General features: G+C 36.2%; 1 protein-coding gene across 1 annotated transcript; it reads right to left on the bottom strand.

Annotated features, from left to right (window-relative positions):
* Positions 1–276: 276 nt before the first annotated feature.
* On the bottom strand, positions 277–9,361 carry LOC116176891. The gene is made up of 3 exons (XM_031495751.1): positions 8,636–9,361; positions 8,072–8,554; positions 277–558 (listed from the first exon to the last, which is right to left on the bottom strand). Exons 1-3 carry the CDS (start codon positions 9,068–9,070, stop codon positions 277–279), a joined length of 1,200 nt encoding a protein of 399 aa, XP_031351611.1. The 5' UTR covers positions 9,071–9,361.
* Positions 9,362–13,153: the final 3,792 nt, after the last annotated feature.

The raw sequence follows: 13,153 nt of genomic DNA, 5'->3' as shown, positions 1-13,153 counted from the left end.
GTGGTAGTAGTTATAATGAACCCCTATGAACCCACCATGCCAAGAATAAATGAATCTCAAAAGCGAATAGTTTCGCAATAACTTAATAAATTTGCGGTTTACATTTGTTTTTCAACTGAAGGTATTGAAAAACACTATGCAAACTGGAATGAAGTTGAATTAATATTTGCTGGATGCGAAACAAAGTGAATAAGTCACCCTAGGACGTCTTTAGGCGAACAATGCGATTTTGCCTCACGGGTAATTTTTCGATTGTTACTTTTCGAAGGAGCACCATCAGATCATACTTGACTCTTTTATACTAATCGTCGATTGTATACGGGACGTGCGAACCGCTGCAGCCTCTTGTTCCATATATTTCGGATTAACTGAAGGGTTGATTGATAGATGGTCTGCCAGATGGTCGCCGGAAGTGCGCGTGCACTTGACACTTCCGGCCAACCCTTCTACTCGCTTAATGAAGTGGCGTACTGTTATATACTGCAGTAACGGCGCCGTAAGTCCATCGCGACGCCTATACACCCCCGCCATCAGCATCCCTTTTAATTGCGTTACAGCCTGTAAACGGCAAAGTGCTTTCCGTCCTCAAATGCAAATTTTAACCTTGTTAAGCCCACGGCCTAGCGAGTTTAAATTATCAATGGTTAATTAATCTTCAATTTATTCACTTTGTGTAATGAATTTAACACTCAATTTAGCGGTTATTAATCAAAGTTCTAATGGAGGTTGTTAGGAACACTAATCAAGGAGTATATAAAGACAACCTTAGCTATACGCACGCTGTTTCCACCCAACATCTGCCATCTCTCATTGCCTAAACTCTGAATTACGTTGTTAACCCATCCATCGCTTCACCTGATTTTCTTGTAATTAAAACATTACTTGTTAAACTTGCTACATTTTAATTTCCGGTTAAAGACACATTTTCCTCTCTAACATAAAAACATCAACCTTTCGAGAAAAAGGGATATTAATATTTTCAATTAAAATTAGTTCCCCATCAAAAGCCGCTAATTCCGATACTCATTTCATCGATCCATAAACAGGTTGGTGCCTATAAAATTCTTGCAGATTTAATCGTTTCACTGTGAGTGTTGTGTAATGTATGATTTCCGTGTAAATTATGGATGTAGACTAGAATATTACGGTGACCAGTAATTAACGGGGAATTTAACGAGGATTCGCTTGCAGTTGAATTTTCCCGATGATTACACATTATTTAAAATCACGTAGGATTGTCGTGCAAATGCGCACTTTTTGTTCGCCATGAGATCAGTGATTTTGCTTTCTTCAAGCCCTCAGTCGTGCTTCCATATACCTCACTATTAATCTTGGTCCCTTTTGCCATATATTCAATAACCAAAAAGTTCTGTCCCAATAGCTGCTATTATTTTTCCTGACGAAGACTGGGATTTTACCTTTTTAAGGATGGAGAGCAGTTGTGGACCAACTGCAATGATTCCTGCTTTATGTAAGGGTTTCAGTTTCCTGTGACAATAATCGAAAAGTCACGTTCGCAAAATGTCGAAATGCTCTTAGCTTTCCCCCCATATTCTGCTCCGGAGTGAGGAATCCATCGAGCAGACACTTTTTTCATGCCCAAATATTAAGCTTTCGGACAGCAGTAACTCTTCAACAAGCCTTACTTATAGCTTCCTCCGTTATTGCTGACATGCTGACAAGATAGACCAATGTTGTGGAGCCGTAAGGAATTACGTCAAAGTACACACTATACAGCCAAGTAAATTGTTTGTGTGCGTCATCACTATGACTAGGTAGATAACTTATCAACAGAAGTAATCGGAACTGATTTACAAAAAGCGCATTTCCACATTAATAGATAGTCTTTTTTCTGAAAAAATTAGTCATCCCAGACAAATTCGTTTCAGCCATTTGAGTAAAATGATGAACCGCAATTTGAAAAGCACCTTCCCCTAAATTGTGGGAAAAATCCACCTGTAACTAAAAAGGTTGGGTTTGCGCATACACAATTCTTTTTTTGACGTATGGATGCCAGTTATCTTCAATTAAAATTTTAGAAAAAGTGATCGACCAATATAAAAAGTTTTACCTGCGCATGCGCAATCTATTTTTTCACACGTGATTTCAATTCACTTCTAATTAAAAAAATTATCCACAAATATGAAAGTTATGTGCTGAACCATCTTTTTTACACATGTCAATTTGATTCTATACGAAACATCTTCTGTTAAGAAAATAAACATTGGTCCATAAATAAAAAAAATGTTACGTTTTCGCTTGCGTAGTCCTTTTTAACACGTGCATATAATAAACTAGCAGACTCGGCAAGACTGGAACCGAAATTTCATGAAATTGTGACATGTCCAAAACGGCGATCACAATAGCAACAAAAAGATGCTCATAGCTACACTGAAACCCAAAGTTAGACACCCATTTCACTTTGAACACACTGTATAAAGCTTCACGGGCACTTAGCAGACAAATTTAGTCTTTTCCGGGCCAGGAAGGGAATAAAAGACTCGGAAAAGGCCACATAAGTGCCTTGAAAACATTTTTTTCTCGTTTTAGATTGCATTTTTGGTCATTTAGACATTTAAGAGCCTTTTGTCCCTTTCTACAGGATTGCTTCACCTTTTGTAAGCGCCTGATTTCATTTCCTGAGCTTTATATAGCGCTCTTACGAAGCATTCTATCTCCCTCAGAGAGTACTTTCAAAGTAGATAGTTTTGTAGACCCTTCACAAAGCATTCCGGGCCCTTTATCTTTTGTACAGTCCCTATCTAGGAGTATCCTTGGACCTTTCCAGCACTTGGCTTTCCTAGCTACGGAAAAACACATAGGTACCTGCAGTTCTAGGTAGGGTCTAAGAAGCTTTTTAAAGCTTATTTACTAATTACTAAAACAATCAATGTACTTCCCGTGACTTTTTGGTCCAAATCAGGTCTTTCTAGACTTTCGCCGTTTCGAAGATTTCTACTCTCCTTCAGTGCTGTCCGGGTGCACCTATCTGTGCAAAGGGTTTAGGTTAGCTACCTAGGTAGCCCTTAAAAGAAAGAGGTCCAATTTCTTTGGATTCTTTCCTTTATTCGGGCTCATTCAAGTATTCTCCTTGGTTTCTTAGAATATTTTAGATTCTCTTGCTACCTCGGACAATCTTAAGCTGCTTTATCTTGTTCTTGAATTCGAATTCTTAGGATTCTTTGGATTGTTACGTTTACTCGAATCCTACCGATCCTTTGTATTCTTGAAATTGTTCAGACTCTTCCAATATTTCGGATTTTACATTTTAAATGTACTGATCTTTCAGATTCTTCATATTAAAACAAGTAGAAAATTGGTAACATCCCTGTATGCTGTTGACCTGTTACGAACATACGGGTTCCATAACCGTACGTCAACTGTACCTGAATCATGTCAAATCCCTATTAAAATTCTTCTCAAGCACTTCTAAAGCGCACAAATTTCCTTCATATTCCCTTAAAGCCTACTAAATGTCTTAAATTTTTTTTTGTTCAATGTATACATACATCTCTGAATGCTAAACAAAAATTTAATCCAACCAAAGGAATGGTATTGCTGAAATCAAATGCAAATTTACGGATCAATGAAAGAAAATAACCAAACACCTTTCTCATATCAGATCATATTGTCCTGCTTCTTAGCGCACTGTAAGATATAAACGTAGGGCACTTAAGCATCTGCAAGTCTTTGAATAACTGTCTATATGAATATTAAAATTACTTCAAGCAAAATTAATATTCAAATTTCTAAAAATATTCACTTTATACAAATCAAAAATTTAAAATAACTTGCAGTTACAGATGCTGTGCTTTGATGGCACAGTTGACTTTTTGCACCATCCTGGTAACGCTTTCTTCGTGATGAATGCAAGGTTGGGTGAAAAAAATCGCGTATGAATCGTGAATCCAAGCAGACCGGGTTCAATTTCGCGAAAGTAACATTCGAAATCGTGATTAAGAACAGGAATAATAAGCCAATGTTCCGTTGTGTTGATATTAATTTTTCCCAACTTATAACTAGATTTCGTTGCGGGCAAAATGCACCGCATAATTGTCTTTAAATTCCCTGCCGTGTACAAAATTTTTATCGCACACTGCGTTGTCCAATGATATCACTCAACTTTGAGGAACTTTTAACCAGCCGTTACATTGGGCGATCCGAAACAAAAACTTTGTTTATTATAATGAATTTTCATGTGAGCCGGCCCGTGTGGCGCAGTTCAGTTAAAATTGAACTCTGGTGCTAAAGGTTCGTGGTTCGAATCCGGATTCGGGCATGGATATTTGTAAATGTATAGTGGGTTGTGTTGGTAGAGCAGCCTTGGCTGAAACCCACTGGCGCACCCAAAAATAAAAGCAAAATTAAACAAATGAAAATAAATAATCCCTTTAGTATTTGAAGATCCCTTCTGCAGCTCGAAATTTTCCTGCTCGTAAGATTTGTTACGAATTAAGCTAAAACTCCCGCATCAACGCAAAACCAACCTTGTAACCTGTAAGTAGCTCGCACTTTGTAACTACTCTGGTTTTGATTAACGCTTCTTAACGACCCGAATAGAAAAATAGTATCAGTTTTATCTCGAAAATGCACAACTTTGTGGAAAATGCACGTGTTGCTATCGCTTTCCATATCCAGACATACTTTTGTTCACGTCCGCTATGAAGCGGTATATGGTTAAATTTTCGTATATATGCATATATACAAATTCAAGACAAAATTTTTGAAAACGGCTAAGCGACAACCTGTTACATTCTATTCAAAATTGTGTAATACAGACGGTTTTCATAATATTATTTTGACTTTGTACATTTTGACTGAATAAAAGCCTTTTGAAAACTTGCAGTTTTATGGTATTTGCAAATTAAAAGGCATCAAAAGGAGAAATAATTCGTTTAAAAAATGTAGTATTCGATATGGTCATGGACTATGGCTAATTGTAATGAAAAGCGGTGGTCACATTTTTTTTAAACAGAAGATTCGCTCAGTGAAAAGTGAAAATAAAGATTCTGCTGCTGAATCAAATGTGGGTGAGATTTAGATAACTCCAAACATAGCTTTGAGTTCTACTTAAGGAAGTAGGTAATCGTTGATTATGGAGATTGCTCTGCTGATAGAGGTGAAGTAATTTTCTGTTCTGGCAATCAATTTTAAGTATAATTTAGATGTATCTAGCACGCGAGCGACGAAAAGAATTCATGTAATTGCTAATTAAAAAAGTTTTCAGAACAAAATTTGTCTGTGCTCGATGGCGGAACTCGCGAAGCCAATGACTAATGAGAGAAAAGAAATTGGCAACCTATTGTCTCCCTTAAAATCAAATGGTTGAAGTCAAGTATATTTAATTCAATTACCTGTCGTTTATATTTTAGACGTCGACATTGAAGAATTTAAATTAAACCGTGAATTGCGTCATTCAGAAATTGCTTAAATGGAGACTCCCAACAAATTTTGTATTACCCAAATTAAAGAGATTTGCTAGTTCAATTGGTTGATTTAATTTATTTCCTCTTTTTTCGAATTTACAAATTTGCATTTACGGTGGAAATAAAAGTTCTCCTTTTTCAAATGAAATACATAAAAATTTCCAATTATGTTTTTTCGATAGACGCACATTCGGAGTAAAAAAAACTCCTCAATTTAAATTAGAAACATTCAATTTAGTTGACGAAAAGCGCCTAAATATTATTTCAAAATAATATTCGTAATACGGCCGGGTTGTAGACGTTTCGTCTCTATATAAAGGAAGCGAATTGAGGAGATACGCGATAAACGGTAAAAAGCAGTAAAGAGCGCGATTCTCGACTGCTATATAAGTGTGAGAATTTGCACAGGCGCTGCGCGTCCAACCGGAAAATTCGTTTGTGGAGGAAAATGGAGCCGGGTTTTTCTGAAGACAAATGATGTGGGGTGATGTATCCATACTAATGCGTTGTTTCTCTTCTAACATAAAACTCACTGAATTGACAAACTTGTAGATTCCCTCTTTAGTCTAACAAAACAGTACGGGACAGAAATATATACACGTCTCGGCTGAAGTATTCACTCCTCTCTTTCTGTAGAAGATCCTTTACGTCTAATAGAGCGAACGGGGATCATTGTTAGATTAACCGTGGAAAATAATGGTTATTTTCATTCTATTACGGGTATTAAACGTTTTATTAGAGGGTAAATGGTCAAAAGACTGACTGGGAAACGTACATGTGGCGTTAATGTCGTTTATTCAGACTTTAGTTTTAGGTAATTATGTTTGCTTCTAATTCCTCTTCTAAACATTACATTACACTTTGTGAATACATATTAGGTACCTAAATGATTTACTTTAATGAACTTTTGTTAACTTAAACAATAAAGGCAAATAATAAACTCCTCTAATTACTTTTATATGCACTTATTTTCCATTGTACTAAATTTTAAATGAACCCCCAAGGTTTTTTAAATTTTCCTTATTTCTTGCGTTGAAAAGAATGCGATGAGAATTGGAGGGAAGCTTGAAGAACCTCGAAAGGAACTTATCTGCAAATTGAGAGAAACTTGGGAGGAATAGGAGGAGAACGCATGAGAAAAATGTTAGAAGAACTTATTGGAAAGTTTAAAGAAACATGAGTGGAAATTTTCACTTGATACTGAGGAGAATGTAAGAACCTGAAAACTAAAACTTCAGAAGAACTTAAGGAATTGAGCAGGTTTGAGAGAAACAGGAAAGGGAATTTGAGAGGTACTCGAGTAGAACTTGAAGAGAATTTGAAAGGAAAATGAAGAGATATTGACAATAAGAATTTGAATAGAAACTTGAGAGAAATTGACAGGGACTTGAGAAATACTCGAGAAGAATTTAAAAGAACCTAGAGCGCATAACGGATATAACATACCATTTTTGTTTTTTGTTCTCACAATACGAAGAATCTACTGAACATGCAAAAATTGAAGAAACGGACGAATCCGAAGAATCTGAAACATCCAATGGAATGGAAGAATTCGCAAAATTCTGGAAAAACTCATATTCACAAAGTCAAACGAATCGGAAAGATCAGATGAATATAATACCTGAAGCACCCGAAATATATGGAGGATTTTGATAGTCCGAAAAATGTGTTAGTACATAAATAGGAAAAAATCAAATTTGTATATAATTCTGTTAATAAACAGAAAACGATTTGGCAATTGGTGCATAGACAAGCAGAATCTATAAACAACGGTAGGTACCAGAAATAAAGTGCGTTCGAGATAAGAGGGTCACCTCAATATCTCCTTTATTTGGCACGATACGCAAATGTGTCAAGTATAATTTTATACGTGACATTACGATCTGTCCGATCGCTTATTGAATCTTTCAGTATCACTTCCGGTTTGACCGGAAATCGATTCAAGGTTTGTTTTTCAAATGTAATACCTATATTTTTTTAATTATTTGAAAAGAGCTTTACGACAACATATTTTTGAAATTCGAAGACGAGTTTCAAAAACACTTAAGTAATATTAAAAGTGAATTTGCAACCCATTCGGTTAAACGGAACATTGTTAAAAAATAAAACAAAAACAATACGCAATAACTATTCTCACACAATTAAATGTATTTCCAATCTTCTGAAATATATGCAAATTTGTGTGTAAATTCGAAAGGGTGTAACGGGTGACACATAAAATTTGCATACCATTTGAAATTTCGTGCAAAGACTTACAATCACTTTTTTCTACGAAAGTGAGGAAAGTCTTGTTTTCTGAGAAAAAAGTAGCCTTTGAAAGTAGGGTTTTGTCGCACTAGTGTGGAAAAATTTTTCCACACTTATTTTCCACACTCTTAAGTAAAAACAAAGATACCTTTTTTTTATTTTAATGCCACAATTTACAATTACAGCTACTTCTGGCTAGTAATATTTAAATTAATGGTAAATGATGAACTGTTACTTATATTAACACCTGGAAGTAACGAATTTGACACAAAGCATTTAGAAGTTATTAATGTAGATGTGGACGCTGTCGAAGATGTGCAAGGATCATCTGGTTGACATGTCGAAGGTGTGCAAGGATCATTTGATTGACAAGCATTACCAATTATTTTGTTACATACTTCTAATTTGCCTTGAAGAGAACCATCTACGTATCCTTCCGCTACCGTCGACGACCGCCAGCCCCCATGACGTTTAAGACTCAAAAGGTCTGCTCCAGCATTAGCAAGTAGCGTTGCGGAGGTACGCCGAAAACAATGACTCGTAAAACTAGAAGCATTTGGCAATTTCAGGTAACTCGCAATTTTCTTAGGAATTGCTCCAAATGTATTAATACCCACAGGTTGTACGGTACATTTTCCCATTTTATAATTTAAAAAAAGTCGCGAAGTTTGAGCATTTTGAGGACGAAGCGCTTTATATTTCTGGTACAAGTGTATCCAATTCTCTTTTCCCTCCGTAACAGAAAAAGTTCTTGGAACATGCGTTTTGGAGTCTGGAATCGTTACGAGTAAAAACGTATCTTCGCCTTGGATATCGTTCACCGTCATTTTCGTCAACTCCTCTCGACGACAAGCCCCAGCAACTCCTAATATTAGAGCAACCTACAAATAAATTTCATTATTTGTGTGACATATAACAAATGTATAGACATGAAAAAATAGTAGGTAAGTATAGGTGCTTACTTTCATCATTAAAAATGTTTCATCGGGTGCTTCCTCTAAAAACGTTCTGATTTGTTGTCTCGTAAAAGTCAGCGATTTTTTCGGCTTGTGACCAACAGATTTACGTTTCAAAAACGATTGTAACTTGGCATACTTGGAAATGTCGACGTTGTCTTGCAAAATCAACATACTTTTCAACATGGAATACATTGACCACAGTGTCGATGATTTCAATTTTCCAGATTTTTCGACAAAATAGGCAAGCAACACGGTTTCTGTATACCGCTTGACTTGTTTCATTTTACACCAATTAAAAAACCTCTCTCGTTCTTTTTCGTACCGATTTCTCGATTTTTCAGGCAAAAGCTCAGGCATAATTGATTCCGCCATTGCAGCAACCTCAGGCGGAGTGCACATAAATTCATCGCCGCTCTCACTTTCTTCATGAACACTCATTTTCAGCTTTTAAATTCTTGTTTTACTGAAGAAATTGCTTCGTACAAAACTACATGCAAAATTACTAACCGGCTTTTTTATAAACAACTCGTTGGTAACTAAGACAACGTAGCGGCGTCACGAAGACTTGATTTTATATTTTTACAGATAAACACGAGAATCGTACTACGACTTGATTTATACAGAAATTGTTGTTTTAACATTTTGATATAAAATTTTTCTCTTAATCTTTAAATTCGAGAACTTTCGTAGAAAAAATAGTATGTAATACACTTGCGGAAAGGATTATTGAAAAACTTGTATGATTGGAGCACTCGCTAACGCTCGTGCTCCAACTTTCATACGCGTTTTTCAATAAAGCCCTTTCCGCACTTGTATTACAATATACTATTATACATAATTGATAATAATCAAGGTGTCGAAAACATATCACTTGTTTCCACAAGTTTGCATAAAGCCCGATTCACATTTGGCGTTTCCCTCATGGAACTCACACCATCTTCCACGGTTTTTCGCGTTGCGGATATTTTGAAGGAAACGAGAGCGAACCGTTGTGTTATGTGTGTATAATACCAATCGACAGACAACGTTAGGTTTTTGTGTTATAGCAAGCATTTGCACGATGAATAAACAATATTCGCCATTTTTAAAAAGTTCAAATATTTTAATAACAAAGAGAGCTATCGAAAATAGTTTCAAATAAAAGTTGTAAGATTCGATTCGTTTCTGAGATATTGACATGAACTTCCTTATTTTAAATGGACGCCATATTGGATTTTTATGTAATTCGATAGAGAAAACAATTACAAAATCAGCGATACTAAACACTCAGTATTTCATTTGGTAATCCACCTTGCATTTTTGTCTCGAAGTTTACAATGTATTTCTTATGGTAATAATTCCATGGCCCTGTCGATGACGACTATGCGAGACAATAAACGAACGAATCATAATCAGCCATGGAATTATTGCCATAAGAAATCCAATGTAAACTTCGAGGCAAAAATGCGAGGTTGATTCCCAAATGAAATACTAAGTGTTATTGATTTTGTAAATGTTTCTTCTATCGAGTGACTTAAAAATCCAATAAGGCGTCCATTTAAAATAAGGAAGTCAATATCTCAAAAAGCGCCATTTTTAAAAAATAATTTACTGCCGTGACTGTCCTATAAGGAAATGATATACAGTGATATTCGTGTAGAAGTAGACATAGGGATTTCCTATAGGAATTTCGTATGTCTATTTTTACACGATAAAAAGTCTCCTGAAAGACGCCTAATTTTATGCAACCACAAAAAGTTGATATTTCCAATTGGTAGAGTGCCGATAACAGTTAAAGGAGCTTAAGAGATTTATTTTCTGTGAGGCTAAAGCAACAATATTCAAATTAATAGATAATATGACAGCCAGATCTTTATTTGTTTCAAGAAGTTATTTTGGTTGCATAAAATTAGGCGTCCTTCAGAAGACTTTATCATTTGAAAGTAGACATAGGAAATTCCTATAGGAAATCCCTATGTCTACTTCTACATGAATATCACTGTATATGGTATCTTATGAGGTAGCGTTAGTCACGCCTCGCAGGGATTTCGTAAGGAAATAAGGAGACGAGAGTGATATGATTCATGGTGGGTGCAACATACAATACTACCAAGCCATTCTGATGAATACTCGTAATGCCACTGGAATCTGTCATTTTAGATACTATGCTGTTACAAAACTTTTTGAAGTGTTCAATTTTGTTTGGAACCAAACTTTTACATTTTAAGAAATACCCAAACGCTTTCCTGGAGAAGTCGTCAACGATTGCCAATGAGGTGTTCCCAACAGTAATCATAGCTACAGCTGTGCAGTGGTTGGTTAAATGACTCAGTGAAAGGATCCTCATCGGTTTAAGGTTATTTGGTAGACAAGCCGTGTTTTTCTATAGGGAGCCGAAGTATCGACTACCCCTATATCCACTGCTCGAACTCACTTTATATGGCCCTTGCACCAGTAAGACGTCGATGTCATTGTCAGAAGAGAACCTCAAAGCCTCAAGGGTCGCAACTCGAGAACTTTGGAGATTCACTTACGCAAACCTGAGGCAGGACTTGCTGTCATAACTACCTACGCAGTGACCGCATTGAGTTCACTACGGCAGTCGGAAGAGTTATGGCCGAATTATTGGCACTTAAAGCACCGCACTATCCGGATATGGTTTTGTACACGGCATGCGAAGTATACACATCGGCTAACCAAGAGATGCTTGCGCACCGTCGCACTGGAGCGACACGTATTCCATTCGCGCGAGCCAAACAGGCTGATGCGCACGCCGCGCCGCCACGATGTGAGTGCGCGCTGCGGAATAAATTTGAATGAACCAACGAGCGTCCAGCTACCCCTGTCGAGCAATGCAATTGCATTTTACATTAACGGTAATTATTTTCAGATATTTTTCCATCGGCAGAAATTTCATTTCAACGTCATACGAGCACCTATTCTAAAATGATAGGAAATATAATTGAATCGGCGGAGTAACCGCGACATTCCTCACAATAATTCTAATATAACAGTTGCATGATACGCAATAACTTTTATATTTATGTCACTCCTTAAATGTGCTCACATGCAACTTTCAAGGCAATATTTTAGATCCTCAAACAGATTATAGCTTTTCATCACCTTCGTGGTGACTTTTTTCAATATTGATACAAATCTTTTATTCACAAAGTAGCAATTTTATTCTGCTGTTTCAACTGAAATAAAATTTCGAGCGACTATGTTTCTCATTATCGAAATGGGCTAGACGTTTCTGCGTTATGAGATAAAAAAAAATGCACGCTCATACCTCTGGAAACGTTCAAAAATAGTCGGCATCTACTTTATATTACAATATTGATCAAACATTCCGCATGACTAACCGAGAATAAAAAATAATCATTACAATTTCATCAAAATACGTTTCGTCTTCTTTTCATAGCGACGGTTTCGAATAGATTTAGCGTTCGAAATTGATGTGAAGTGCCTTTGGAGAGGCTAAACACCTTTGAAAGATAAGCATAGTTAATACAATCACCCTTTTAACGAGTGCTCGGCCTTATAAAGGATTTCTGTTAGCCCCATTATGTAACAAATTGCGTGCGTTGTTGAATGCGTTCGGATCAACTTCGCTGCTTTCAGATAGTGTGTAAGGGTGAGATGCTCGTTCGAGCGAGAAACAACTGAGGCCCACAACTTTTCTAAGCTTTATTTAACTAGAAATTTTGTTGGGGGAGAATGTATTTATTGTTCAAACCGACATTAATATCACATTATTAATATTAAATTGTTGCGATAATCTTTGTCATCAACCCTCTTCTGGGCAATGTATACTTTTCAAGTCAAAATAGGAAAAAAATTTTCATTTCAACTGTCTGCAGTTTAAAACCATTAGACTCATCAAATAACTCTTTAAAAAATGAAACGGAAAAGTGAACCTTAAAGGAGTGAAATACAGATATTGTTCTTCTTCCAAATCTTAAGTGATCGATATGTGTACCAAAATGTCACCAAATTACCAAATGTCAATAATAGCACTCTACTAGGGCTTTATTGCTTAAAGATCTATTTACGTGAATTGAGTGAGTAACCAATTATGCCTAACTCACATGGGGCAGATTTTTTCGGTGGCCGGAAGCATAGTAAGTTGTATAATCAATGCCAAAAGGATAAGCTTCGTCAACCCTTGCTTTTCGTAAAGATGCTCTAGAGCTTCAATGCACGGATTAATTACGTGTGGCAGTTGATCCAGTAGCACTGGAATTCGCTTGAAGGTTTTTTTTTTGGAGTCACTTTTACGAGCGAAAAACTTTACTTTCTCACCTAATAAAATATTCTTTTCTCTAATTTTTTTGTATTCTCAAATAACTTCATTTTGAAAAAAATTGCTTGGCCATATTTTCAGACTGAAAATTCTAATCTATTGCTGCTGAATTCCGTGGCAATTGTCTTGGTTTTGTTACTCTTCATTGCCCAAAAATGAGCGCTGGTTTGAGATATTCTCCAAGGTTTAATATTACAAAAAATGATGGTTGATGGCCCTGCTTACAACCTACAAAGAGT

Source organism: Photinus pyralis, unplaced genomic scaffold, assembly GCF_008802855.1.
Source record: "Photinus pyralis isolate 1611_PpyrPB1 unplaced genomic scaffold, Ppyr1.3 Ppyr1.4_LG1, whole genome shotgun sequence".
In the NCBI taxonomy this organism is placed as follows: Eukaryota; Metazoa; Arthropoda; class Insecta; order Coleoptera; family Lampyridae; genus Photinus; species Photinus pyralis.
This window is presented reverse-complemented; position numbering and strand designations above follow the sequence as displayed.

Coding starts and splice junctions, on each gene's coding strand:
- LOC116176891 (XM_031495751.1), bottom strand. CDS start 9,070: ATGAGTGTTCATGAAGAAAGTGAGAGCGGCGATGAATTTATGTGCACT. Junction 8,555..8,635: donor AAACATTTTTAATGATGAAA/GTAAGCACCTAT, acceptor ATTTATTTGTAG/GTTGCTCTAATATTAGGAGT. Junction 559..8,071: donor CTCTTCAAGGCAAATTAGAA/GTATGTAACAAA, acceptor TGCCGTTTACAG/GCTGTAACGCAATTAAAAGG.